This window comes from Struthio camelus, chromosome 30 (assembly GCF_040807025.1).
Source record: "Struthio camelus isolate bStrCam1 chromosome 30, bStrCam1.hap1, whole genome shotgun sequence".
Lineage (NCBI taxonomy): Eukaryota > Metazoa > Chordata > Aves > Struthioniformes > Struthionidae > Struthio > Struthio camelus.
In genome coordinates, this window is record NC_090971.1 from 261043 (window position 1) to 288325 (window position 27283).

A 27283-nucleotide genomic window follows, 5' to 3' on the forward strand; every position below is an offset into this window, starting at 1 on the left:
TCATTACAGAACTCATAACAGCCACATCCATTCTGTGGTCTGGGACTTGTGGCAGTGCAGAGGAGATCAGTCTCGTCATTGGAAAAGGGAACAGGAGTAGGTCTGGACACCTCATTCTTAAACCAGCCACTCTACCTGCCCACCCCTCCATTTCCTCCAAGGACCATCACCAAACAGAAGGAAACGGCTTTGCCTGCGCTGCTGGGTGCTCAGAGGTGCACAGAGCTCCTCATCTCCCTCCAGCCTTTGCATGTGCAGAGCTGTGACTGCTTCACGTGCGAAAGGAGAGGGTTCCCTCTGCACAACCCGTGATGCTGGGGCTTCATGGCTTGCAAACATCAGCGGCAGAGGAGATAAAGGAGACTCACATCCCCAGCCCTGCCGTGGAACCTCAATTCAAAAAGTACTTTGAGACACCCGGGGAGAGGCAGAGAAGGGCAGTCCTGCTGCTTCCACGTTTGGCCCTGCTGGTTCAGCACCTCATTTCTATGAGGTCATTTCAGTTTTCTCTGCACTTTTGCAGCCCTTAATTGTCACATTTGCTGCCTACCTTTCCCAGCCCCAAAGCTGTCCCAGAGCTGCTCTTTCATATCAGCCAGGGACTGCCCAGTTCGGCTCGCTGCAGGATCTTCGCAGCACGCTCATCACATGCTGCCGTCTGACTGCCTCCCAGCACAGCCACCATCTCAGGGCCTGGGCTTGAACAGCTCTTGAAAAAGACGTACAGTTTCCGAAATCAGCATCTATGCAGAGCTGCAGGGCTTGTGTGGTGATGCAGTGGTATTTTTGATTGACATCTTTGACTTCAAAAGCTGGTTTTCACAGAGTTAAGTGGCAGCACAAATTACTCATCAGGCTTGAAAATACAGGGCATGGAGAGTGGTTGAATGGCTTGGCCAAGATCCCACTGTCAGATCCCCATCTGGATCCTGTAAAATGAGATGAATCCTCCTGGCTGCTCCCAGGGCTTGGAGGGCACAAGGGCCCAGTTTGTTTAGCACTGTACCAGTGAGGGGACTAGCTGATCTGATTGTGTTGCTAAAATGTGTGAAAAGTACTTTGAAATGGCAGGATCAAAAAAAAAAAAACACTCATTAACAGCACTGAGAAACCTTCCTGTGAGTGGGAGAGAAGTCAGTGTTGGGAGGATGAATCGCAGCCAATCTCTGACACTGTGTGACATCTGTCCCCACACCACAGGCCATCGTGCCACCGGGATGGGTAAAAAGAGAGATTTAAGGCACAACACACACCTTCCATGTGTGTTTGTGGCCTTTTAAGTTACAGTTCTGCTTTTTCAGTGCTTAAGGTAAGGTACATTTTAAAGCTTTTCCTTGCAATTCCCAAGGTGAGACGCGTGCTCTTTAGATGAAAGCTATGATCTTGCTCAAACCCTCGCCTCCAAGAACCAGGGCAGCTCCCCAATATTGTGTGAGCGGTGATTAGGAATAAGAGGCGGCAAAAGAAAGGACTGAAAAACAGAACTGCAAGGCCTCAGACTTTGCATTCACAGATTTTTAAGGCCAGGAGAGACTGTTTGGTGGACTGACCTGTGTAACGGGGACCATTCCCACCATGCCACGTCCTTGTTGGGGCATGGGGTGAGGAGAGGAGCAGGGCCGGAGAGGTGGTTTAGGAGCGTGTAGGTGACTGCCCAGAACATCCCATCCCTCCCAGTGATGCAGAGCGCTCCAGTCTTGGAGAGGTTGTACTTCAGGGCAGCTGTGAAGCTCCTGGGGCGGATGGTGCTACATTGGGAAGGATTTGGGAGATGGATGGTGCTAGTTGAGCAGATTGTTCAGTCCCTGGGGACATCGGGGACAGGTTGGCAAGGTGTCCAAGTGGCAGGGCATGGGGTGACAGCCCATGGAGTGACAGGGGGTGCGTGGGGCAGCCTGTGGGGTGGCAGTGTGTGGAGACAGCATGTGGGGGACAGCCCATAGCTCCTGTGGGGCATGGAGGAGGGTGTAGGGCAGCCTGTGAGGCACGGAGGAGGGTGTAGGGCAGCCTGTGGGGCAGCCTGTGGGGCACGGGGGGGTATGGGGCAGCCCGTGGGGCATGGAGGAGGGTGTAGGGCAGCCCGTGAGGCACGGAGGAGGGTGTAGGGCAGCCCGTGGGGCATGGAGGAGGGTGTAGGGCAGCCCGTGAGGCACGGAGGAGGGTGTAGGGCAGCCCGTGGGGCATGGAGGAGGGTGTAGGGCAGCCTGTGAGGCACGGAGGAGGGTGTAGGGCAGCCTGTGGGGCAGCCTGTAGGGCACAGGGGGGCATGGGGCAGCCCGTGGGGCATGGAGGAGAGTGTAGGGCAGCCCGTGGAGCCCAGAGGGGTGTGTGTGGCAGCCTGCTTGGAATGGAGGAGGGCGTAGGGCAGCCTGTGGGGCACGGGGGGCTGTGGGGCAGCCTATGGGGCATGGAGGAGGGCGCAGGGCAGCCCGTAGGGCAGCCTATGGGGGGGAGCTGCCTGTGGGGCAGCCCGTGGAGCAGCCTGCGGAGCCGCCCATGAGCCGGGGAGCTCCGCCTGCTCCAAACACCGCCCTCGTCACCGCCCCGCCCCGCTCCCCCAAAATGGCGGCTCTCACGTGACTTTGGCCGCGAGCCAAAGGGGCGGTGAAAGGGGCGGGGCCTGGGCGGGGCCGTACGGATCTCGGGCCAATGGCAGGGGCGGGGGCGGGGCCTCGGCGAAGGTAACAGGTTGCGGTGGGCAGCGGAGGTGAGAGGTGCCGGCGGCTGGGTGGAGCGGAGCGGAGCGGAGAGGAGAGGAGAGGAGAGGTGAGTGCGGGCGGGCGGGCGGGCGGGCGGCTGCGGGGGCTCTGCTCCCGGTCCTGCCCCATGGCAGATCCCATGGGGCCGTAGGGTCTCTCCTCCCCCGGGTGAGCCCTGCCCCACGGCCAGCCCTATATGGGCCCTAGGGCTCCCCTTCATTGGGTAAATACCATGGAGGGTCCTATAGGAGCTGTTCTCTCCCGGGTGAGCCCTGCCCTGTGGCAGAGCCCATAGGGGCTGGGACCATAGAAGTGGTCATCCCTGGGATGTGTGCTGCCCCATGGGCTGGAGGTGGTGTCCTTTCCTGAGCATTCCCTGATCTCTTGCAGAGCCTATAGGAGCTGGGTCTGCAAGTGCTTTCCTCTGTGGGGTGAACCTTGCCCTAGAGCAGGTCCTATAGGGGCTGGCTTTACAGGTACCCTTCTCCTTGGGGTGTGCTCTGTCCTATAGCAGTCTCCATGGGGGCTTTTCTCCCCAGGGTGTGACCTGCCCTATAGCAGATCTTCTAGGGAGCTGCCTAGGCTGCTCCCCTGTAAGGGATCTCCTCTAGCCTGGATGTGCCCTACTCTAGAGACTCTCCTCCCTTGGGGATCTCCTCTCCCCAATACTGCCTCCAGGGGCTGCCTTTACCTGCCCCTATAAGGTCTCTCTCCACTGAGACTGCCCTTTCTGTAGGGGATTTGCACTTCCCTTAGCTCATCCCTGATGTTCTTGTTCTTTGACAGGAGCAGTCTGTAGGTCCTGCCCCCTGCAAGCATCCCTCTGTTGGGCCTGCTAAAGCAGGTGCCATTTTCCAGTGGGGATCTGCCCTCCCATGTTATGAACCCCTTCTGGGAAAGGGCCTCTGCCCTGAGAGCTGCCTTTCCCCTGTGGAGCCTGGCCCTCTGTAGGGGTCCCCCTACATGACACCCTGCTGCATGTTTTCCTTCCTGAGTACCTTGCCCTCTGTGGGAGGTATCTCGGGTATAAAGAAGCTTTTCCGGGGTGCTGGCAAAAGCTGCCGAGAAGTTCTCGCTCTGCTCGGAGCAGAGGCTGGTGCAGTCACTCCCTTGCTCCTCTCGCTGTAAATATTTAGTATGTTTATGGCTCTTGGACTTAATTTCTGGCTGAGGAAGCTCTCTGATAAAGGCTGAGTCCCAGCCCAGCTGTTGGGGCCATGTGTAGCCAGGACAGAGGCAGATAGGAGCCACTTAATCTCCTGCTTTGAGGAATAGCCAGATCCTGGGTCTTTTCCCTCTGAACCTTGTTACTAGTATCGAGATAATCACAGCCTCTGTCTTGTTTCAGCCAAGGCCTCAAATTGCAGAAGGACGAGTGAAATCCAGGAGGGGGGAGGAAAAAAAAAAAGCATCTTGGATCCCATGGATGCTCAGGAAACTCTATCCTGGGGCAAAAGTGTTCCTTCAGGCCTGTGGAATGGGTTCAAACCCTTCCCCTCTGGCTGTGGAGTGGCCGTAACACAGCACCTCCTGAAACTTTAATGTGCAACGCCTGGTGCGGAGCTGCCCTACTTCACATTGGGCTCCGAGGGTGGTATTTTTAGCCACCGGTTCAAATAGGAAAGAAAATCTAGGGCTTGGATGTCTTCCCTGGTAACTGCAGGGGGTTAAAACACGAGCAAGATGCTGCGGTTTGATTTATTTGTCGTGAGCGTGTGTAGCGCTTTGTCTTGCAGATTGAGTGCTGCTGTGTTTTTTTTTTTTTGGTGGTGGTTTTATTTCTCTCTCAAAAGACCCTCTGGGGTGCAGATACCTCATCTCCTCTGTGAAATAAAAAGGCAGCCGTGGAGCTGCCGGTCTTAGCCACCCAGTGGTTTGGAGCCCAGCCCTGCCCCCTCCCTGGGGGGACCTCAGAGCTGGGATGTTGGGCTGAAAGTCTTGGACTCCTCCAACAATTGGTCTCCCTTGGGGACCTTCAGCAGGATGAGTTGCTCCGTGCCTTGCTCTTGCTCAATCTGCCCATGCTGTGCCGCTCCACACAACATTGCCTCCCAGAAGGACTCGCCTGGAGGCTGGCTCCCCCCTTGGCATGGGTGAGGGGCTTCTGGGTGATTTTTGGGCTGTGTCAACCGAGCCTACAGGGTGTTTCGGTGGCGTGCTGCTGTGGGCTGAGTGGTGGATGGATGCTCGGCGTGATGGAGAACTGCCTCCTCTGCTGTGCCAGGTTTCACTAAACTTGCTGCGGGCCATGTCTCCCAAGTCCCATGTCCCAGCCCAAGAGCCAGGCTCAAGGCGTTGTCTTTAAACTAAAGCTGGGTTGAGTGAGAGTGTCCTGGCCTGAGACCGCAGGTATGTCTGCGTGAGCCGTGCCTCAGTTTCCCTGTTTCCGAGACAACAAGTTGTTGTCTTCCTTTGATGTCAGCTGTAGAAACTGCCTTGCCTTGCTTTAGAAGAGCTTTTCCCCAGGCCGGCGGCTGTTGCTGCTCCTGTCTCCACTGACCACGGAGCCTCTGCTGAGCTCCACTCCTGCCATGCTGTGCCCCCTTGTGTGCTGAAGGGCACATTGGCTCCTCCCCATGGGTGCAGGGGCACTGAGCGGCTCCTGGGCCTGGCTCTCTCTTCGTGGCCTCCACATCCGCTGTCACCTTGCGGGTACGGCCCTGCAGGGACGCCTCTGGGCTGGTGCAGCTGGGCTGGGTGGCCTTGCACGCTCTCCTGTCCCTCTGCCCCTCTCTGTGTAGCCTGGCTCAGGGCACCTTTCTCCAGCGATAATCCAGCAGCTCTGCCTGTGCTCACAACCTTTTGTTTCGGAGCATGTTTGCAGATGGCTCTGGGCTCCCTTTCCTCTCACTGCCACCCCAACCAGTTGAGCGGGTTTGGAGTTGGCTGGCTTTCTGTTTCTACCTCCAGTCCCCATCGATAAAGTGCTGTTTGCAGAGAGATCATGCTGATGGGAATTCCTCACCTGGCTGCAGGGGACATGGGTAGCTGCGTGGCTGTGGTCCTTGTGGCATCTCCCTCGAGGCTCTTTGGGGGCAGGAGGTCTGGGGGAGAGCTGCAGCTTTGGCTGCCCTGGGTTTGCACTGGGATGGCAGGTGTGCTTGGGGTGGGTGGTTTTCCTGTGCTGTGCCATGCTTGGCTGCTTGGAGCAGAGTGGAGCAAGTAAAGAGGATGCATTACGCTGTGAGGCTTTGCCCGTGCCCCAGCAGGCTTCTTCCCCAGATGCCAGAGCATTGACATTTGTGTTTTTGCCTGCCACACTGGTGCTCCCACTGCCCAATCTGGCCCTGAGGATCGCAGCGGGACAGTGGTGGGAGAGTGCTCAGGGAGGCAGCGGTCCCTGATTTCCATGTGTGCGTTCAGATGGGCCAAGGCTCGGGAAACAAGGCTGAGAGGGAGGCTGAATTCCCTGACACAACCCCAACATGCATCCAGCTGTGTCTCTTCATCTTTGCCCTGTTTGCTGTCATGGCAGGGTGAAGGGGTTAAGTCCCTGTTTGCAATTTGGTCTAATGAATGTCACGTGCCCGAGCACTCACTTGTGTCTGCAATCCCTTGGCAGCCTCACCAAGAGCAACATCCAGGTGCAGATCCCTTTCACGCCCTGAGGGGCTGTTCCTTGCTCTCCATTAGTAACCTGCATGAAATATTTATCCACGTGAGCATGTGAATCTGAATAATTCTGCTTTCACGGGCGTGATTTGTTTGGAAACCCGTAAGCAGGGTCTAATCTGATCGAGGCCGTAATAAATGCATCGTGGTGTTGCTCACACAGTGTTTGTGGTCTCAGGGTGTAGCTTTTTTTAAACCATTTGACTATTTTATTTGGAAGATCTGGCAAGCGGGACAGATCTCAAGCAGTTTCTAGGTGTTGCCTAGACAGGCAGTGTCCGAGGGCTTCGTCCTCATCCTGACAGCTAAAGGCTTATTATCATCATCGGTTTCAGGGAGCTGGGTGAGGAGGGAGGATGGGAACAAGTGACTTATAGCCATCATCTCTGCTGTAAAGTCTGTTCAGCTCTCCTTTGCCAGGGGTTTTATTTGACCTAAGGGGGGGAAAAAAAATCTGACCTCTGTTTGCTCCTTTTCCTCTGCTTTCATAAATTATACACAGGTAACTGAGACAGGCTTGCAGCAGAAGCCTCTGGTGTTCAGCCTGCCCGAGAAGTGGCAATGCAAATGCAGGAGGATATTTTGCCCAACTAAAAGCCGTTGACTTGCAAAGGAGCGGCCGCTCTGGCCCCTGCGTCCATGGCATTAGGAAGCGGTTCATGCTCAGTGTGGGCTCTCCTCTGGTTTATCTCCTGCTCGGGGGAAGAACATTAAGGATGATTAATTGGTATGGGATGTGTTGGCACACAGGGGAATATTACAAGTGAGACGAAAGGGTAGAGAACAGGATTTACTAGTATCTGGGTTGATGTTTAACCTGAGGACTCTCCTTGTGGGTGGGTTGGGAGGCTTTTAGATGCAAAGGAATTTGGAAACTAACTTGTGCCTGGTTCTTATCAGTGAACCTGCTGCTTTGGGATCTGCTAAGAGCTGCTGGCGCCTGCAGACGCGGGGCATGCGGCTGCGGGGCTGGGAGAGAGGTGACTCCCTGAGAGCTACGTGCTGATTCAGGGCAGGGGGATGCCAACCTGGAGCTGTGACCTGTCGGGCTGATCTTTATCCTGCATGAATTAGTGGGTACAACTGGAGAAAATTGCCCTGCAGGTATCCCCTGAGGACTGTGCAAAGGTAGTGCAGAGATGCTTGGTGTGGGTGAATCCCTTCTTCCTAAATCTGGGGTGTTTTATTGCGCTGCAGGGTAGCTGCAGGGGCACTGGCTTTGCCTGGCTCCGCTGGGTGTTGTGTGGAGAGACTCTTTCCTGGTCGCACCTGTGGAGCAGCCGTGTGACGCAAATGCAGGTGTGTTGGTTTCAGGTTTCTCCAAGCGGGTGTCATGTCATCCGTCGGCATGCTTGGCGGAGGATTTATTGGGGCTTTCAGGCTGCACCAGGAAGGAGTGACGGTGGCACAGCAGGAGGAGCTGGTCTCCTCTGGTGTTGTGGCAGGGCCGTCTGGCGGTGGGCAGGGTGCAGGCCTTGTGCCGTGCCTGTTGAAATTGGCCGCAGACTTTGGCCTTGAGCAGAACCAGTCCCTGTGTCACACAAGCAGTTGTATATAAACAGGATTAAGGAAGCAGTGTTGCAGATAGAGCAAAGCTTTTGGGAAACCTACAGTGGAAATAGCCTAAAACGTGGTGGGAGCCAAGAAAATAGGTGAGACAAGGGGAACACTGTTTTTGTCTGATTTCTGCTGCCCCCTTTCCAGTGATGTTGGTCTGGATGTGGAGTGCTTTGGGGTAATGCAGCTCCCAAGGCTTTGCTTAAAGCAATTCGTTATGCTCGAGGGGGAGGGGGTGCAAAGGCTACAAAATTTAACCTGCTTATGGCAGCCTGCTTGCTTCAAACAGAGATAACTCTGAGACAAGCTCTGTGCTGCCGGGAAGCAGCATTGCTTCCTGCTGAGGTCCCGGCATGCAACTTCCCCTGCCTTCCTGGAGCAGCCCTCAATTCCCACTGTGACCGTGGTCCCTTTGGGTGAAGGTGCTGTGGATTTGGGTGAAGGAGGTGCATTTCCTACTGAACAGCCCTTACTTGAGTTACCTGGCTGACCTCGATGGGAAGGGGATGGACAAGTGGTGCTAGGGACCACCTTTCCCATAGGGCTGTTTTAGCAGAGCAAGGGGACCGAGAGCCACCTTGAACCCAAAGCAATGCTTGCTTGGCAGGAGAGAGTTTTCCCAGTGCCGCCTGCACACTGCAAAACAACTTTTCTGGGTTAATGTGTCCACAAAGGGCCTATTGTGCTTGCTATCAGCCCGAATGGAGCTGGCTGCCCGCCATCCCCAAAGCAGCCAGCAAACAGCGTGATGCTGGAGGTGCGTGACCGTCACCGAGGGACCTTTCCTGCCTCGCCCGCCTGCGCCAAAGCCCTTGCTGTGGGAGCGCTCGGCCGCATCCGCTTGCGGACGGTCCAGCCTGGCAGCGGGGCCCCCACCCCAGCTGTCGTTGGCTTGATGCAATGCCCCCCATGGGGAGGGGAGAGGCTGATCCAGGGCAGAGTTAAGGTGTGTTTGTGTAGCAAAGTCCCTGCGTGCTTGGCGAAGGAGTAAAGCACATGCCTAGGGACAACAAGCAGACTATTTTTAGCTCTGAGTCTTTGTCCCTCTTGCCTCCAAGCTCCTTCTCTGTGGTTTCCAATGAAATCTCTGCACATAGCCCCAGGCTTGGCATTGCTGTCCTGCAGGAATGGAATCTGGCTCCAAGTCCCTTTATCTGTGAGCTGGAGCCCTTCCAGGATGAGGCATTCCTGGGAGATTAACTGCTTGTCGTGACTTACCTGCTTCTCCAGCCTCCCCTGCCCCTAGCTGCAGGGGCACCCGGCAGCAGCCTGGGACAGACCCGTGCCGAGCCGGGAGCTGTGCGAACCGGGGACTCTGCACGTCTCGAGTGCATGCACTCTCAGCAAATGCCAATATGCCGGTGCTCCCTTGGAAAAAGCAAATCCTCTTTCCCTGGCTGCAAGCTGGGACTGTGCAGGGAGCCGAGTGGTCTGAGCCCAGAAGCACTGTCAGCACTGTGTAACCTAGATGGGTTTCTGCCACCTTATTCCTTGCATGGCCCACCCACAGGTGGGGCGGAGCTCCTTCCTTTGCTGACAGTGGCACTGGTGGCACAGCCAATGCTTCTTTTGGTGGGCTTTGTCACTGCCAGCGATGCCCCAGCAAGCGGGACCCATGCCATGACGCTGTCCCACATGCCAGCATGGGCTGTACTCCCTTGCCTCTGCATCCGAAGGTTGGTCCTGCAAAGCTGAGCTGGGTGTTGCACCCAGGGTTTGCAGTTACTGCCCCGATAGAGGTCAGGGACACACCTGCTCCCCACCCAGGCTGTGGCTTGTTGCTGGCTGCACTTTGGACACTGGCTGCTGTGGATAAATTTGAAGTTTGTTTCTAAAGCTGGCTTTCCCCCTCTGGCTTGCTGCTGCACGCTGGTGGCTGTCCTCTTCCCAGCCGCTCCAGTTCCCCACCGAGCGGGGCAGCTGTGGAGCTCTGAGGCATCAGCCCTTGCTGTGCCCGCGAAGGCTGTGCCTGGCCCGGCCATCCCCGAGCAAGAGGAGCTATTGTCAGCTCTTGCAGGCACTCCCTGAGAGTCGAGCCAGAGTCCCCAGCCATTGATCATCCCTACAGTTCAGAGGGGATAAGGCAGGCAGCTGGCGAGATGCTCTGCTGATAGTGGTTTGCTGGTGCCGGCATCCCCAGGAAGCATTGGAATAATAGGATTTGGTTTACGAACTTGCTGTGGGTGCTGCATTCAGGGTGTATTTACAGACACTGATATCTGTTGCTGATCTTATTATCTTGATGCTTGGCAGGGGTAAGGAGCTCACGCTCTGGTGCTTGGGGCCGCGTCTCCAGGGCGTCACCCTGGGGAACCCCTGCCCACTGTGTCCCTCCAGGCTGCTGAGGCTCTGTGCCACATCCGGGGCTCTTCTCTATGCCAAATTGCCCCTGGGCGCCTTGGCCATCCCCTTGGTCTGTTCCCTATGTTGATGCTCCTGCAAGGCTGACCAGCGGGTGTGTGGGGCACCTTGTGGGGTCAGGTGTGTTTTATGACCCCTCTGCAGGACAGTGATAACCTGCCATCTGCTTGGGGCCTTATTCTTTGCCTGTGTTGCCCTTCTGATTAGAGGAAAGTGCCAGCTGGCTGCTTTTCAGCCTTTGAAACAAATCGCTTGTCACTTGCCTGCTGCTCTATACAATTTCTGGGAGCTGCTGCTCACTGTTAGGTCTCGGAGATGGATGCAAAAGACCTAAAAGCTCATCATAACCCCAGTAAAAAGTCTTCAGCTCCCTCTTTGCCCTGTGCTGCAGATCTCCGGCTAAGACTTTTTCCATCTCACTTAGAGCAGGCAGACAGATTACCCTTGCTTCGCTCACTGGCGAGCTTTCCCCTAAGCCCAGCATTGCTGAACGGGGATGTGTTCCTGCTGGAGAACGGTCTGGGTGCTCCTGTGGCCCTGGGGTGAGGTGCCGGCCCTGGCAGGAATTGCTCCTGCCTGGTCTTGGCCAGGGGACGGGAGCAGAAGGTGGCCATGGGGAGCTGGCACGAGCCGGGTGGGCATGCTGCGCAGAGGGGAGACGCAAAAAGAGCTCGTCCTTCCTGGCAATGCCTGGCATGCTCCGCATGGCATCTGACCCTGCCTCCAGCCCACGCATCTTCTCTGGGCTAGGGATCTCTGGGAGATTTGGCCTTGGCATGGGGAGCCTGGCCCCATGCCAGCATCCTTGGCAGCAGGGATGCTCTCCCCATCCTCTCTTCTCTGGGGGGAATCTCTTCCCCAGGGTGAGTGCGGGAGAAAATGTGGTCTCATGGTTGACATGAGGCTGTAGGAGAGCTTGGCCGTGTGCCCTGCCATGCACGTTCTGGCAGCCTGTGGACCTTGGGCATGCATGGGCCCTCAATTTCTGCTGGTTTGGGCCAGGATGATGACTTTGGAAATGATATCAGGATCTGAACTGAAAGCTGAGGGCATGTTTTGTTTTTTTTTAATATTTTTTTATTTTTCCACATGCAAGACATGTTTAAACATTACCCTACCTGGTTCTGGGCTACCCTCCCTGGGTCCCTTGCGCCACCCTCAGGGATGTGGCCGTAGGCTGGGCTCTCAGCATCTTGAATTGCCCGCTCCTGCGATCCTGTTTATTTCAAACAGGAAGAGGAGTGCCAGCTCCTTTCCCTGGTGGTCTTGGGGGGTTGGAAATACAATGCCGTGAGGCTCAAAGGCTGACCTATCACTTTTCTATCGCTTAAATCCTCAAGACACCTAGGGGGAAGAGATCACTGTCCTGTTGGCTCTTGAAGAGGAGCACTGCAGAGCTGCCCAAAGCACAAAGCTCTTGGGCAGTGGCCACTTCCATGCTGCAAAAAGAGCCTCTTGGCAGCCCTTTCCTTCTGCGTGAAGAGCTGCCATGCCGCTCTCGGGGCTCCTTTTGCCAGGAGGTACATGCGGGCACTGAGGGAGCGCGGTACCTGCTCGGCATAGCTGCTCTGGCTGGTTCTGTCCAACGACATCCCACCTGCAGTCAGTAGCGAGCTGGAGGTGTTCCCAGCAGGCTGTTGCTCCCATCTGCCTCTGCCAGCTCTGCACCCCACTGCCGTTAATTCGGGGCAGAGCCGCACGGGTGGCTTGCAGGACTGGCTCAGCTCACCGCCTCCTTTTGTCCACGGCACAAGCAGAGCCCGGGGTGCAGGCTGCCGCTGGGACCGAGGGGGAGTGTTACATCACGTTGTTCTCAATATGTCACTGCTAATATCTATTCCCTCCCAGTGGGAGTCTCATGGCCACCCCACCATGGGAACAGAGGGTTGCTGTGGACACTGGCTCTGGCAGGGCTTTTCCTGGGGGCTTTGGGTGTGCTGGGTGATGCTGACGGAGGACTCCTGAGCTCTTGCTGCAGTGAGGATGCAGCACTCTGCCAGCGCCTTGTAGGCGGCAGGAGTGCATCCCAGCTGCAGAGTTCGCCCGGGTGCCACCTCTTCATCCGCTGTCTCACCGGGATCCTACCGCAAGGGGGGAGTGGGAGGAGAAGCGTCTGCTCCGCTGCCGCTCCGGTAAGCGTCTGCTGTCGCTCTGCTCAGGGTGGTGTGCTTTGCTCTCCCCAGCGTCCCCATGCCAGGACGCCGCGAGGAGCGGCTGAGTGATGCCATTGTCAGCAGAACGAGTCTCCCTGGTCCCGCAGCCCGTTCTGGAGACGCTGCTCATCCCCCCACCCTGGGCATTCTCCTTGCATCTTCTGCTAGGGTCACATCAGCGATCGGCTGCTAGAGGAACGGGAGGGAAAACGCTGCTGTGCTGCTGGATTGAGCTCAGGAAGGGAGCAATTTAGGGCTTTGGGACCAACCCTTGCGAGCTGTGCACAGCAAAGTAAATCTTGCCCTTGGGCAGACCCCTGTTAATTAAAGGGGGTTCATGCTAAGCACTCCTGGGTTCAATTCCTGCCTCTTGCCTTGTGCTAGCACGGGGCTGAGGAAGACTCTGCCCTCTCTTCCCCTGTAGGAAGGCAGCACTGAGCTCAGGAGATGGACTGGCCCGCGAGCACGGCCATGGCCGAGAAGCAGAGCCCTGTGGACTACGGCGTCCAGATCCGCTTCATAAACGACCTGCAGGAGCCCAAGAAACCCCACAAGCTGCGAGCCAAGGCGGGCAAGCCCGGCTCGTATGGCGTGGCGGTGCGCGTGCAGGGCATCGCCGGCCAGCCCTTCGTGGTCCTCAACAGCGGCGAGAAGGGCGGCGACTCCTTTGGGGTGCAGATCAAGAGCGAGGGCATGTACGGAAACCCTGCTGCTGCTCAGGGGCCCCTGGACCTGCCCTCTGGCTCGGCCAGCTCCGACTCGGACTTGCCAGAGAACCCCTATGCGGCCCGGCTGCCCCGACCCGGCTCCCACTACAGCACGTCAGATGAGGAGCCGAGCGGCACCCCGGTGCTCTCCCGTGATGAGCCCGAGCGGCCGCGCGGGGAGGAGCTGCGGAGGACGCGCTCCCACAGCAATCTGCTCAGCCGCACGGCGGAGGAGCCCTTTGCCCCCGGGCCGCCGCGGGCGCAGGCCAATGGGAGCCGCCAGCCCCGGCCTCTGGCCGGCACCAAGAGCAGCAGCATGTTGAACATTGCCGGCCGGCCGAGGCCGGAGCAGAGCAATGTCTCCGGTCTGAGGGCTGTGGCCAAGCATCCCTCCTCGGACTCGGAGGCCTCGGGGCCCTGCTGGCCAGGCGACGCTAGCGGCAGCGACATAGACACCAAGCCACTGTCCTCAGTGGACTCCCTTATCAGCAAATTCGATGGGAAGGTGCAGCCGAGAGGCCGGATGGCCAGGAGGGGCCGGATCCCCTCAGAGGAGAGGAAGCGCTCGCAGAGCCTGGATGGCCGCGTCTCCCACCGTGACGCCCCAGACGCCGGAGAGCTGAGCAGCGCCCAGTGCCGGGCCAGCAGCAGGGAGGTTCGCCCCCAGCCCTCGGCGCTCGCCGGCAGCCTGAGCCAGCCGAGCGGGGCCAGACTGGCAGAGAACGGCGTGGCACAGAGCCAGCAGGCGAGCCGGAGCGTGGAGGAGCCCACAACTGAGCGGCTGCAAAGCAAACTGCAGGTGCTGGGGGACAGATCCTGCGGGGGGATGGCCTCTTCCTGCTGGGTGCTGGGCACCCCCTGGCCTCAGCAGCATTCGTGCGGCCTTCGCTCCATCGGCATTGCTGGGGGGGTCGTGCACTTGTTAATTAGGGCTCTGTGCACAGCCTGTGGGCTGGGTTCAGGGTCCCTTGCTCATGCTGGGGCATGACACTTCCTCAGCCAAAGGTGGCACCTGCTCTGGTTTTTGGCTTGCTCACAGGCCTGAAATCTGTGTTCCGTGAGCCCTCGGGCCGCTGTCTAAGCCCTCTGCATCCCCAGAGTGGGTTTCTGGGCAAATGTCTCCCCTCCCTGGTACTTGGGGCCTCACAAACACACCTAAAGCCTCTGGCACTACGTTCCCAGCAGGCAGATAAGGCGCTTTGCCCTTAGCCACGGGACTCCCCAGCAGCTAAGCCAAGAGCCGACCTCCTCCGGAGTGCCGGGACTGGTGGGGCCCCAGAGCCGGGCGAGGAGGGTGAGCTCAGCCTGGTTCTGCTGTTGCAGCTGAGCTTTTTTTTCCTTGCTGTAGTTCAAGTCCACCCCGGACCTGCTGCGGGACCAGCGGGAGGTCGCCCAGCCTGGCAGCAGTGAGCACACCAAGGAGCTCATCTACGGCATCCTGAAGGAGGGGTGAGCTCCCCTAGACCTGTCCCTCAAGCGGCCTGTCCCGCTGAACGCCCTGGCCTATGGCTCCAGTGGCCACCACCACCGTTCCCTGCCCTTTTTTTTTCTGGAAGCATCAGCTGCTGAAGCTGTGATGTTGCAGGGCTGTTAGGGACCAGAGATGCTCTTGTAGCCACTATACGGGTTGCCCATGTCCCAGCGTCTGTGCAGAGCAGGGCAGTTGATGCCCAGGAGTTTGGGGGAAGACAGTAGCAGTGTTGGGTTGTTCCTGCCTTCCTGGGCCTTTCTGTCTTCCCGTTCCATCCCCTCTGCCTTATCCCAGCACTTTCCCTCTGCTCTGATGTCTGCAGGAGCAGAGACAGCGAAATATCCCTGAAGAGGAAAACTAATCTGGTGTTTGAGAAGATCCAGGAACTTGCAGTGAGTTGAAGTAGTCCCGCTGCTGATCCCCACCTCATCCGCTCTGTGGCACCTTGCTTCTGGGGCACGCTGGTCCCTGAGTCCTCCTGGGGACTCTCTGTTCCCCTGGCTTCCTGGCACCCTCTCCCCACACACAGTGATCCTGGCCATGCCAGGCCAAGGACAAGCCATGGCCAGGAGTTCTTCAACTCAGGGCCCTGCAGCAAGGTGCTCCCTGCCACAGCTGAGCTCCGCCTGTGGCTTTCCCCGCTGTGGGACCCCATGTGCCAGCTGCTCTGTGGAGCAGGCCCTCGCGGGCTCCTTGCGCCGAGCTCTCGGCGGCTGCGGCTCCCCTCCAGCCTTGATGGGCTGCGACGTGACAGCTTGCCAGCTGCCTTGGGCTCAAGGCTTTGCTGGGTGGAGCTGCTGCCTGGTTTTTCCTCCTGATCTTCAACCCCTGGCAGCCCACAGGAGCTGTGCTGCTGCCCTGCATGCTTGGCGGAGCTTACTGGCTGTGGGGGCCTTTCTAGAGGTCACGTTGCCCCTCTGTGTGCTGCATCTCCCAGAGTGTCTCAAGGGGCTGGGGAGCAGGCAGAGAAGGCAGCTGCATTTGGGCAGAAGCTGCTTCCTGGCCAGGCTTAGCAGGGGGGAAATGATGCAGGAGAAGGGCAGCATGCTCCCGAGCCCTCTGTGCAGAGCTGCATAATCTGGGAGCCACTGTGCTCTGAGCTGTCCGAGCACCTCATCACTGCCGAGGTGCTTCTCTTAAACTAGCTGGAGATTGAACATGGGAAGGAATAGTCTTGCAGGGGTTGGACTGGAGACGCTGGTGGAAACATGGCTAGGGCATCCCCATGCTGCTCCAGCCCTCCTCAGCGAGAAAGAGCTGGGAATTGAACCGCCATCCCAGCCCGGCTGAGCCATGGCTGGGGGGGCTGGCAGTGCCCTGAATGTGCCCTGTTTTCCCCAAGGGGTCTCTCCAGGCACTTGCCAAGGATGTGGCCTGCTCTCAGCCCCAGCACAGCGAGCTGGCAAGGAAGGTGGAGGAGCTGCAGGAGAAGCTCGATGAGGAAACTAAGGTGAGGCTAGGCAGAGGGTCGAGGTGACTGGGGTGTTCAGGGTGACAGTTTGTATCCCCGTGGGGAGCTCATGCAGTGGGGCTTTTGCACTGGAGCCGGCGAGGATGCTGGGGCGATGGACGGGTCACTGGCCACTTTCCTCCACCGCAAGGACATAACTGCTTTCCCCCTTCCAACAGCTCCGCCAGAAGCTTGAGCTGGCAAGGGATCCAGCAAGGATGGGCTCTGCTCGGGCACTAGAGACCCGGCTGCGGGAGGCACAGGAGGAGAGCCAGCAGCTCCGGGCAGCCCTGGAGAAGAAAGCTCAGGAGCTGCAGAGCAGTTTGCAAGAGTAAGAGCTGCTCCTGGGGGGGGGGCTCTGGGGCCAGGACATGCTCAGCTTGCTCATCTGCTGCTGTGGTCTGCATCTGCAGGACCAAACATGCCTGGCAGGGGATATTCACCTGCATCATGCAGCAGGGGGCCCCACATGGTAATCACTCTGCAGTGAGGGTTTTTTTTTTTTTGGCAGATCTGAGGACCTAAACTGCCCTAAGTGCTCTTACAGGTTACCAGGATGGGGCTTTACAGCAAGATGCTGGGGGGGGGGGGGGGATCAGGAATCACTGGTGGAGGGTGATGTCAGGGCACTGGGGATGTTTGAAGATACTAAGCTGCAGGGACAGGGCATGGTGACAAGTGGGTGCTGGAGCCCTGGCCCTTTGTGGTACAAACGTGGCCTGGGTCTCCCTGCCTTTTAAAAGGGGTCCTGCTGGACTGTGAACAGTTTCACGCTCTTTCCTTAGGTTGACTGACGTGAAAATAGCCAAGGAGCAGGCGGAAACCCGTCTGGGGGACTGTGAAGAGCAGCTGATAATGATGCACACAGAGCTTGACCAGCTGCACAAGGGCTCTGGGACATCTCCAGACAGGGAGGCTTTATACAAGGTATATGCTGCTTGCACTGGAGCACTGTCCCCACATCCCAGGCAGTGGATGCATGCTGCGCTGTCTCCGCTGGGCTCCGACGCTGAGCTCAGGGGGCCTCTCTGTGACCCAGGAGCTGCTGGAAACCCGGGAGGAGCTGGAGGAGGTGCTGAGCTCCAAGCAGCGGCAGGAGGAGCACTTGCGGCTGCGGGAGCGGGAGCTGATGGCGCTGAAGGGAGCCCTCAAGGAAGAGGTGGCCAGTCATGACAAAGAGCTCGACCGCGTGCGGCAGCAGTACCAGAGCGACATGGACCAGCTGAGGCGCAGCATGGAGGACGTGTCGCAGGTCCGGCTGCGGGGATGGGCGCCCAGGGAGACCCTTCCCTAAATTCTCCCCTTTAAATGTTCCTGAGCTGGAAATGGGTTTTGCCTCCTGCCCCAAACTTGCCCCAGTGTCCCTTGGAGCATCTATCTGCCCTGGCTCTCCCTGCCCCAAGGCAGTGGAGCTGGGAGGTGAACAGAAGCAAGCATTGCTCTCCAACAGGTTTGTGGAGGTGTGGAGGGTCCCCAGGTCCTTGCACAGCTTCTCTGGGCTGGTTTGGGCAGTGTTAACCATGGCAGGACCTGAGCATCCTTAGAGGGCAGATGCAGAGCTCTGGGGCTCCTGCCCCCAGGCACAGCCTGCCCGAACGCCTCTGCTCTGATGGCGAACGCTCAACCGTTCGATCGTGCCCGCCAGGATCAGGCCAACCTGGAAACAGAGAGGCAGAAAATCAATGCTGTGGTGAGGAACTTGCAGCGGGAGCTGAAGGAGAGTGCAGAGGAGACGGGGCACTGGCGGGACATGTTCCAGAAGAACAAGGACGAGCTTCGCACTACGAAGCAGGAGTAAGTGCAGGAGGAGGAGGCTTGTGCCCCTCCAACGTCTTTCCTGCAAACCCTGTGGAAATGGGTCAGCAGCTGGGAAGGGACAGGCTCTCTTCTTCCTCCTCTGAGCACCTGGGGTGGAAGAAGACGGCTGGAGAGACATTGCATTGCAACACCCATGTTGTGGCATGCTGGGACCCAGGGAACGGCAGTGGGCAAACGGCTTGTGCAGGGTGCAAAGGTGGTGGCAGGGATGACCAAGGGTCAGCTGTGTCCCCTGTGAGGAAATGGCCCTCATCCTGCCCCCTCCAGGCTGTTGCAGGTGAAACTGGAGCGGGAGGAGTTCGAGGAAGAGCTGCGGGAGCTTCGGGAGCGCTTCTTGGCCATGCGGGAGGAGGTGGACCAGGTGCGGAGCAGCACGGTGGACACCAGTGAGCTTGAGGCGCTTAGAAAGGTAGGTAACAGCGGACAGAGGGAGGAGACACAACTCTGGAGACCCCGAACCAGACAGCCAGCATAGTCATCCTACTTAACCCTGGGCTAATCCTGCCCACTCTGCAAAGCCTGGGGGGCCGATCCCACATCACACCCAGGAGGATGCAGTCTCTTGCCCCAAGCCTGGGCCATACAAAGGGTCCCTGCCCATCACTTCTCCCATCCAGGAGCTGCACCAGGCCCGGGAGATGCAGCAGGAGCTGACAGTGGAGAAGCAGGCTCAGGATGAGCTGCTGCGCCAGCAGGAGCAGGAGCTGGCAGCCCTGAAGGGCACCATGCGGCAGGAGGCATCCAGCCACGACGAGGCACTTGAGCAGTACCGGAAGGACCTGCAACAGCTCCAGGAGGAGTGTGATGAAGCTACAAAGGTGAGTGATGGCGCTGGGGGAGGGTGGTTGTCTCTACTGAACCATGAGCCAAGGAGCCAGCCCCACTGTGGCCTGTGCTCGCTTTGATGGGACTCTTCATACCTTTGTGGGAGCCACAAGTTTTGCAGCTGTGGGGTGATATGACAGACTCATAGCCCCAGATCCACCTGCCACAGGTGGCTCCCAGGCTGTGCTGAAGGATGCAAGCCCGAAAAGCCCCCCAGAGCCCCTCTGTGCCTCAGCTGGCCCTAGGACCACCCCATGCCATGGCTGTGTTGCAGGCGAAGGCCTCCCTGGAGAGTGAGAGGGAGTCAGTGGAGCAGGCAAGGAAGGTGGTGGAGTCCACCCTGCGGGAGCTGCAGGAACACAATGATGACCTGCGGAGGAAGATCCTTGGCCTGGAGACGCAGCTGAAGGAGTATGAGCGCTTGGGCGAGAACTGGGAGGGTTCCCAGGCACGGCTCAAGGAGAAGGTCACCAAACTGGAGGTATGGAGACTGCAGTTGTCTTTGCCACCCCCTCACGCCTCTTGGCTGAAGGCCAGGAGCAGCCCAGTGCCAGAGGAGGACCAAGGCATCTGGGGCCTGAGAGTTGTTCCTCTGCTTTGGGGAGGAGGGAGTTGCGTGTTTTAAGAACCTTGTCTTTGCAGACCGAGCGCAGGCAAATGGAGGAGTCGCTAGGTGAAGCCACAGACCGGGAGCAGGAGCTGCTGATGGCCAAGCGCTCACTGGAGACCCGCTTGGACGAGGCACAGCGGAGCCTGGCCCGACTGACGCAGGAGCACCAGGAGCTAAGTGTGTCCTACCAGGACGAACAGAGGCAGAAGGAGCAGCTGAAGCGCGCCAAGAATGAGCTGGAGGAGCAGAAGCGCCTGCTTGACCGGACCACGGAGAAGCTGAGCAAAGAGGTTGGGGTGCCTGGGTGCCCCAGGGGGCCCCATCCCATGGGGTGTTGCATACCATGACACTCTGTCTCTGTGCCACGGGCTCAAGACATCTATCTGAGACGCCGGTAGCTAAATTAGGGGAGGGAACCAGGACTCCAGGGCTCTGCCTCCAAGTTCGGGCATGGAGCAGGGATCTGATTTCCCTACAGAGCCGGCTGGGACAGATCCTTCCCCAATATCGTGGGAGCTCTCTCTTTGCACTCAAACTCCATGAAACCACCTTGTCCCCAGGAACCTTTGCAGGCAGCATCACCTGATATCCCAGGGACCTGTTGTCCTGCAGCTGCAGGGCAAATTCTGCTCCCCTAGAGGCTCAGGATCTTGCAAAAACCCAATGCCATCATCCAGCTGGCACCAGTGCTTGCTCAAAGGAAGAGGGGGATCATCCAGGCTGTGCTGGCAGGGCTTATGCCCCTTGCCATGATGCTTCTGAACACACGGGGCAGAAATATTCCCCTTAACGCGATGCCCACAGGCATCTTTTCCTGCCTTGGGTCCCAGTGGCTCAGGGCGGGGCATGTGGGCTGGTCCTGGGCTCCTGAGCTCTCCCTGCTCTACCCTAGCTGGAGCAGATGACAGAGGAGTCACACAGCTCGCTAGCTACGCTGAAGTCACAGCTGGAGGAGTTCAAGGAGAAGTCGCGAAAGGAGATCACGGACTCCCAGAAACAGGCCAAGGACCGGGGCGCTGAGGTGGAGAAGATGCAGTTCAGCATGGGTCGGCTGCAGGATGAGGTACTGTGTGGCGCTCACAAGGGCCATCAAGGGGCTGGCAGGTTGTGGGGTAACTTTCCTCCCTCTCTGTCCCTCCGTGGCTCAGAGACAGGGCCAGGGAGCCTGTAGCCCCATGTACAGCATGGCACCCTTTCCCTCTATGCACCAGGTTGCCCGGCTGAAGCAAGCGCTGCAGGACAGCCAGGCGGAGCGGGAGAGCGCACTCCTGGACAAGGAGGTGCTGGTCCAACGCCTGCACAACCTCGAGCAGGAGGTGGACGCCAAGAAGCGCTCCCAGGACGACCGCTCGCGGCAGGTCAAGATGCTGGAGGTTCGTAGTGTGGTACCCTAAAAAAGCAGCGGGTTTGCACAAGCCAACAAGAGACCCTTGGGGAGGGAGAGGGGCCAGCTGGGTGGACGAGAGCCTTCGCCTGGTGCAACACCTGCCGCAGTACCCACCGTGACTGTGCCATCGACTCAGCCTGGCACCTGCAGTGCTGTGCGCTAACAGCAAGGGGCAGAGCACACCCAGCAATCTCCCTCTAAGCCCAACCGGGGTCTGCTGCTAAAGATGTGACACAGGGCGGCAGCACTGAGAGGTGTGTATTATTGTTAATATTCCTATTTATGAATATAAAATTGGGCTAGTTTAGGGTGCTGGGAACAGAGGCTGCTGAACAGCCCCTTTGTGCAAAACTGTTACTTCCAGTATCTCAGTGTTATTCACAGGCAGCACTCACTGTACCTGGCCAGCCCAGCCCCCTCCAGCACGTTGTCCCCTTGCCCACGGGTAACCACGAGGCTTGTGCTGACCTGTCCTGGGCCTGTCTGCTCGCAGGAAAAGTCCAAGCGCCTGGAGGTGGAGCTGGACGAGGAGAGGACCACAGTGGAGCTACTGACAGAGCGGGTAAACCGCAGCAGAGACCAGGTAGGGCAGGCCCTAAACCCCTGCTGGAGACCGCTTTGTGCCCAGTGCTGGTCTCATAGCCTTGCAAAGCAATGGTCTGCCCCTAAATCCTCTCTGAGAGCTGGGGAAACTGAGGGACGGAGTTGGGGGACATCTGACCCCTGCCAGGGCTGTAACTGGTGGAGTGTGGCTTTCTACCCCTCTGGTCCTCGCAGCTGCTCTTTCTGGATGTCTGCCGTGGTGGTGCTGTGTTTCAAAAACAAACAAACAAACAAAAACAAAAAAAAGCAAAAAAAAACCCAACCAAACAAACAAAAAAAACAACGCTGTTCCCACAATCCTGCTGCACTGTGAAAATGGTCCATTTATTCCCTCACCACCCCGAAAAGTGGAGATTGGGGTGAGGGCTGGTGTTTTTGTATTTCACTTTGTTTTCCTGAAACTAAGCTGCTTAGGAGCCTAGCCATGCCCTGACACCTCACAGACTCAGCTCACAGCGGCTGCCATGAGGATTGCAGTATTTCTCCTGCCCAGTTTCATGAGCTACTCGTAGCCCAGCCTCCCGCAGGCTGCCTCCCATCAGCCCCGATGGTGTCCTGCACCAGTGGGGCGAGCACCTTTGCTCGCAGCAGGGGAAAAGATGCCGGCCACTCCGGCTCCTCGAAATGCTCCCCTCTGTGTCTGCTGCTCTTTAGCAGGGCCAGTGCCGCACTGGGGGAAAAACTGGGGTTGTGCCACAGTAAAACCACCCCCAGCCACAGCCCAGCACCTCTAACTGCCTTGGAGAGGTGCAAAATAGCATTTGATAACTTGCTTTTTTAGGTACAGCCAGTTACCAGTGTTAAAGCTCAATTAATGAGTCATTACTGAGCAGCCCTGAGCCCTCCATAGCTTCTAGTCTCTAAATGCAACTGAGATGACGGTATCTGAAAAGCTGGTCTGGGTGCAAACGGAAATTATACGAGCTTGGTGCACAAAAAAAAAAAAAAAAATCACCTGAAATTATAGGGTGAGGTTTGTAACTTATGCAGGAAGTTTGGGCTTAAATTACACTGGTCTCCTGGCTCTAACCTCTCTATTAACCGAACTGCTTATTACCTTCAAAGCCAGAGCTGGTGTTTGAGCTCTGCAAGCGGGTGTGAGCTGCCTGCTGAGCCTCCAGGCACTGGCCGTGCTGGGTTTCGCCTGGATCCTGAGTGCCGCATGGGGAGCGGGTGGTATTACTGCTGCGTTTCGGGGAAAACAGCCTCTTGGCTCACCAGCAGGAGAGGGCAGCGATGTCCCGCTCTTACCCCATCTTGTTCCTGCCCTGCTGAGATCCAGCCTGGGGCCCCTCAGGGTACCCCCATGGGAAGGGCATCAGAGTCTGGCCCTGGTGGGTCTGACTAGCTGCTAAAATGGGTGATTTTTTTCCCATGTGGGAAACTGAGGCATGTCCTGGCGGTAATCCCAGACACTACTTTTGACAGCAATATTTGATTCACCTGAAATGTGGGTGCTGCAGAGCAGAGGTGCTTGCAAAACCGGAGTTCGGTTCCACTCAAAAACATCACTATGTGAGCTCTTGTTTTTGGACTGCTTACATATAATTTGGGCAATTCTGTGTAGGAAACCACATTTCTTCCACCCCCCCCCCCCCCAGTTTTACAATGGTACACAAAACTGCGTGTTGAGCCTGGGTGAACTTGAAGTAGGCCCTTGGGGGCGTTCTGCTTTTGGCTCATCATTGGATCAAATCCATGTTTGCCCTAGGTACAGCCGAGCCATGGTGCCCGGAGGCACTGGGCAGAGCCGAGAGCACAGCCAGGTCCCCAAATCCCAGTCTGACCAGTTGAACCCTCCAATTGGAAATTGTAGCTCTCATCTCTGGGCAGTGCAAGACAGGGGGAGGAAGTGAGTCCATGCCTGGAGGAGGGAAGGTGTCAATGCCTGCAAGAAAGAGGCTAAGCAGTTTGGGAAGGAACCAAACTCCCCTTGCTGGGGTTCCCACTGGCAGCGACCGAGGGGTGCAGGATGTGCCGGGATAGCCAGCTGTCTCGGAGGACTGCCTGGGTTATTAATGTTGGGCTTTTGGCTGTGCTGGGGGTTAGCACAAATGACCCTCATCAATGCCTAAGCTGAGGGCAGACTTTGTGCTGGCCCAGAGCAGGGAGCACGCACAGGTCCTCACTGCCAGCTGAGCTGGGGGGGCGTCCTACAGTCCCGAGTAAGCAGCATGCTGAGCCTGGCCGTGCTCAGCATGCGATACAGTGCCAGGCTGGGGCTGCTGTCCCAGCGTGATTTGCCATGTTTAGGCTCTGCCAAGATATGATGGGGCCATGCCTCACTGAATGGGAATCGCTGCCCAGTGTCTGGGCAGCTCTTGGCTCTGGCAGGTGGGTTAAGCACTGGATCAGTTTTGCAGAAAGCCCCAGGGAAGGGAAAAGAGCTGGAAACCACCAACTGTGCTGCATCCCATAGGTTTGCAAGAGCTACCTTCACCCTGTGTGCCCCACACAAGGTTTACAGTGTGGTACCTGCTGCAGTAAGCCAAACCAGCTGCATAGGCGACCATGGGTGAAACGTGGAGCCGGGGCTCCATCTTGGCTGTGAGCATCCACAATGGCACCGATCTCTTGCTAGCGAATGAACAAGGTGGGGAAGGACAAGGTGAAACCAAGCTCTCCTGTCTCTCTCCCCAGATTGACCAGCTCCGGGCAGAGCTGCTGCAGGAACGCTCCAGCCGCCAGGACCTAGAGTGTGACAAGATCTCACTGGAGAGGCAGGTAAGGCTGAGTGAAGGGGTCGGGTCGTGACTGCAGCAGGGCCCATCATCCGGCTGCCTTGGCTTCCCACGAGCGGTGCACCAGGATGCAGGGCCAGTCATCTTGGTCCAGCCTGGCCGGCTCTAGAACATCCCTCGGAGAGATGCCATGTTTGCGAGGGGGTTTTCCTGTGTTGGCAGCAAAATGAGCGTTCCTCATTCTTCACTCCACTCTGGACACTGTGTCTTCTCCATCCTGTGCATGCCCCATCCCTGGCCAGAGCATCCCTGGAGCTGTCACCATGTGATGCTCCAAAGGGCTCCTACCAGAGCCTCTTGGGTCAGCGGAGACACGGGGAGCTGCTTGTCTCGTAACTGCTACGGTCAGGCTCCTGAGGGAACTTTCCTCCTTCCCAGTATCCCAGGGCCTTACTGGGCCAAGGCATTTCCCCATCGGTGCCTGATCCCCAGAGCACCCCATTTGATGGGGTGGTTGGCAGCACTGGCACAGGGTGTCTGTCCTGTGGGGCCAGTCCAGCTCCAGAGGCTGCCCAAGGCAGGGATGCTTCAGGGCAGTGCTCCAACCCTCTGGCTGGCTCCAGCACCAAAAGGTGCCGGCCCTGTGGCCTCAGAGGCTCTCCCTGGGGTGAATTTCCTGCCGGATCCCCTCTTTCCTCACGCCCCAGGCTGTGGTGAGTGCCTCTCTCCCAGCCTGCCCGGGCTTGTGCTCCGAATCGCTCGTTACCTAACCCTGAGCTGGCTCTGAACAAAAGGGATCAATGAGAAATAAGCTCCTCGAGCTGTTCTTGTTCCCGGTGTGTAATTGCCGCTGCCAAAAAAAAATATGGCTTCGTACCGCTGACGCTGCAAAGCGGGAGGCAGAGGCGCTACCCAGCCCTTTGGCAGCCACGGTCGTTACTGCCATCTGGTTAACAAGGCTGGTTGGATGCTGGGGTCTGCTGGACATGTTGTGCAGGACAGGGAGAGGAGCTGGCTTCTGTAGTGCCTTTGGGGCTGGAGTGACTTTTAGGATCTCTTTCGCTGTTTTTTTGGCTGAAGGAGGCATTTAAGAGAGAACCATAGGCTAAGCCCATGCATCTGGGGGCATTTGAAGCTGGGTGTTTGCCGTGGTAACACCTCGTGGTCCCCCGCACATCTGCCATCTCCTCTAGTCTTGGGTCGCACCCTTGGCTGGTGCCAGCAAGGCTAATTGCCGTTATATAACCCAGCTCGTTATGTCTCCTTATTGGGAAAGGGTTTTCTCGCGGCTTGACTCACCTCGGGGATTTACATAAGAGGTGCTTTGTACCCTGCCTTCCTCACCTGGCTGCCAGCCACCGCGTTGGGATGGGAGCGGAGCACAGAGGGATGCTGGCTGAGGGCAACTAATTGGCTTTAATTTCTCTTACCAGAACAAGGAGCTGAAGAGCCGCTTGGCCAGCTCTGAGGGCCTGCAGAAACCCAACAGCAGCGTCTCGCAGCTTGAGTCGAGGGTTGAGGAGCTGCAGGACAAGCTGCAGGCAGAGGAGAGGTACGCGAGACAGAAACCCCCCGGACTGCACTGGACTGGGGCCAGGGGGGCTGAGTTCCTTTGCCCTCACCAGGTGCAAGGGCCAGGCACCAGCTTAGCTTGCCCTGACCCACATGTTGCCTTGCTGCAGGGAGAAGAGCGTCTTGCTGTCCTCAAACCGCAAGCTGGAGAGGAAGGTGAAAGAGCTGACGATCCAGATCGATGATGAGCGGCAGCATGTGAACGACCAGAAGGACCAAGTGGGTGGCCACCACTGCAGATAATACAGGCCAACGCACGTGCACATGCACGTGCAACGTACCAGGGCACATGTGCATACTGCACTGTGCCTGGCTCTGCCTTCGGTCCCATCCAGCCAGTGCTGGACAGATTGGGTCTGTGATGGCTTCTTGGCCACCAGCCCCAACTCGCAGGCTGGTGCTTGCCCTGTGGCAGTCCCTGGTGCCACGGGTCCCTTACGTGGCACCTGGCCCTGTGCCTTCTCTCCACAGCTGAGTCTCCGAGTGAAGGCCCTCAAGCGGCAGGTGGATGAGGCTGAGGAGGAGATCGAGCGCCTGGAGGGCGCCCGCAAGAAGGCGCAGCGGGACCTGGAGGAGCAGCACGAGCTCAACGAGCAGCTCCAGAACCGTATCAAGGCGCTAGAGAAGGAGGCCTGGTATGGAGCTGCAGGGTGGCCCTGGGTCCACTTGGCTTGCAGCTGTCCCACCTCCCCCCACGGCCTGGGACGGCACTGGGGGATGGACAGATGGTGTCCGACCAGCACTGTCTGGGCTTGGGGCAGGTCTGAGCCACTTCCCAGGGCTGGCGTTTCCTGGCTGCAAGGTGGCTGAGGACTGACCCCTCTTTTTTGGCCCTCCAGGCGCAAGGCCACCCGCTCGGCCACTGACTCCTCCCTGCAGGACGACCAGCTCAGCTCAGACGACGAGTTCGACAGCGCCTATGGGCCGTCCTCCATTGCCTCGCTGCTGACGGAGGCCAACCTCCAGACCAGCTCCTGCTAGCAGCTGCCCGTGCCACCCCGGCTGCTGCCTCCCTCCCTGGCACTGGCCAAGCTCTGAACTAGCTCCTCCTGAGCTTGAATCTGAAAAAATGGCCTCTCATCATCGCTCTAGGCCCCAGAGAGGAGATGCCTCCATCTTGGCCAGCAGGCACTGCAGCGCGGAGTTGGGAGATGAACCGGCTGAGGATGCAGCCCCTTCTTCTGGCTGTAAAAACTCTTTTAAAAGTAACACCATGAAGGAAGGTGGTTGTTCAGCTGCCACTTGAAAAGCAGCAGGACAGCAGGGTCAGCAACCCCAGGAACCGCTGCCTTATCCATCTCTCCATCTCCATACCATTCTCAGAGCCCTGCTGGAGGGGAGGGTGGCATGCTTCAACCAACTGTTTTTGGGCGCTGGGACATGTGTGTGCAGTGGCTGCTGTGCAATAAGGCCCTAGGCCGCTGCCATTGTGGCTGATGACTCTGTGGTCCTGGTCATGGGGACAGTGCTGCCCCAAGGTCTACATTGCTGCTCACTGAAAAAGCCGGGGCAGGACCGAGTGAGTGCACAGGGCCCATCCTTGCTGCGAATGCTGCTGTGGCTCTGAAGCATCCAATTTATTTTTATATGCAGTCCCCCTTCCTCTGCCCCGCTAGTGTCTTCCCTCCCCAGATGCTATTTTAAATAAAGTTGAGCATTTTAACACAGGCAGCCGGTCCCCTGCCAGGGTCTCCCCAGCACCAGGAGGGAGCACAGGCTCCAGTGCATCAGCCGTGCGCCCAGCACGAGGTTCCTGCCTGGCTAGGAGCAGAGAGCA

At 57.9% G+C, this 27283-nt stretch overlaps 1 protein-coding gene across 7 annotated transcripts; it reads left to right on the plus strand.

Annotated features, from left to right (window-relative positions):
* Positions 1-1289: 1289 nt before the first annotated feature.
* On the plus strand, positions 1290-27173 carry CGN (cingulin). Of its 7 annotated transcripts, XM_068921928.1 has the most exons (22): positions 7199-7415; positions 7509-7610; positions 12807-13888; positions 14438-14538; positions 14883-14952; positions 15903-16010; positions 16190-16341; positions 16796-16937; positions 17050-17262; positions 17656-17804; positions 18096-18237; positions 18446-18646; positions 18928-19134; positions 19296-19553; positions 20156-20326; positions 20475-20636; positions 21144-21233; positions 23894-23977; positions 25368-25486; positions 25617-25725; positions 25978-26141; positions 26346-27173. In XM_068921928.1, the coding sequence occupies exons 3-22, from the start codon at positions 12830-12832 to the stop codon at positions 26485-26487; spliced, it is 3843 nt and encodes a 1280-aa protein (XP_068778029.1). In that variant the 5' UTR covers positions 7199-7415; positions 7509-7610; positions 12807-12829; the 3' UTR covers positions 26488-27173. The 7 variants fall into 7 exon arrangements, with proteins under 7 accessions (XP_068778027.1, XP_068778028.1, XP_068778024.1 ...); XM_068921926.1 differs by lacking the exons at positions 7199-7415; positions 7509-7610 and adding an exon at positions 1290-1309; XM_068921927.1 differs by lacking the exons at positions 7199-7415; positions 7509-7610 and adding an exon at positions 2678-2766 and having other exon boundaries at positions 12815-13888.
* Positions 27174-27283: the final 110 nt, after the last annotated feature.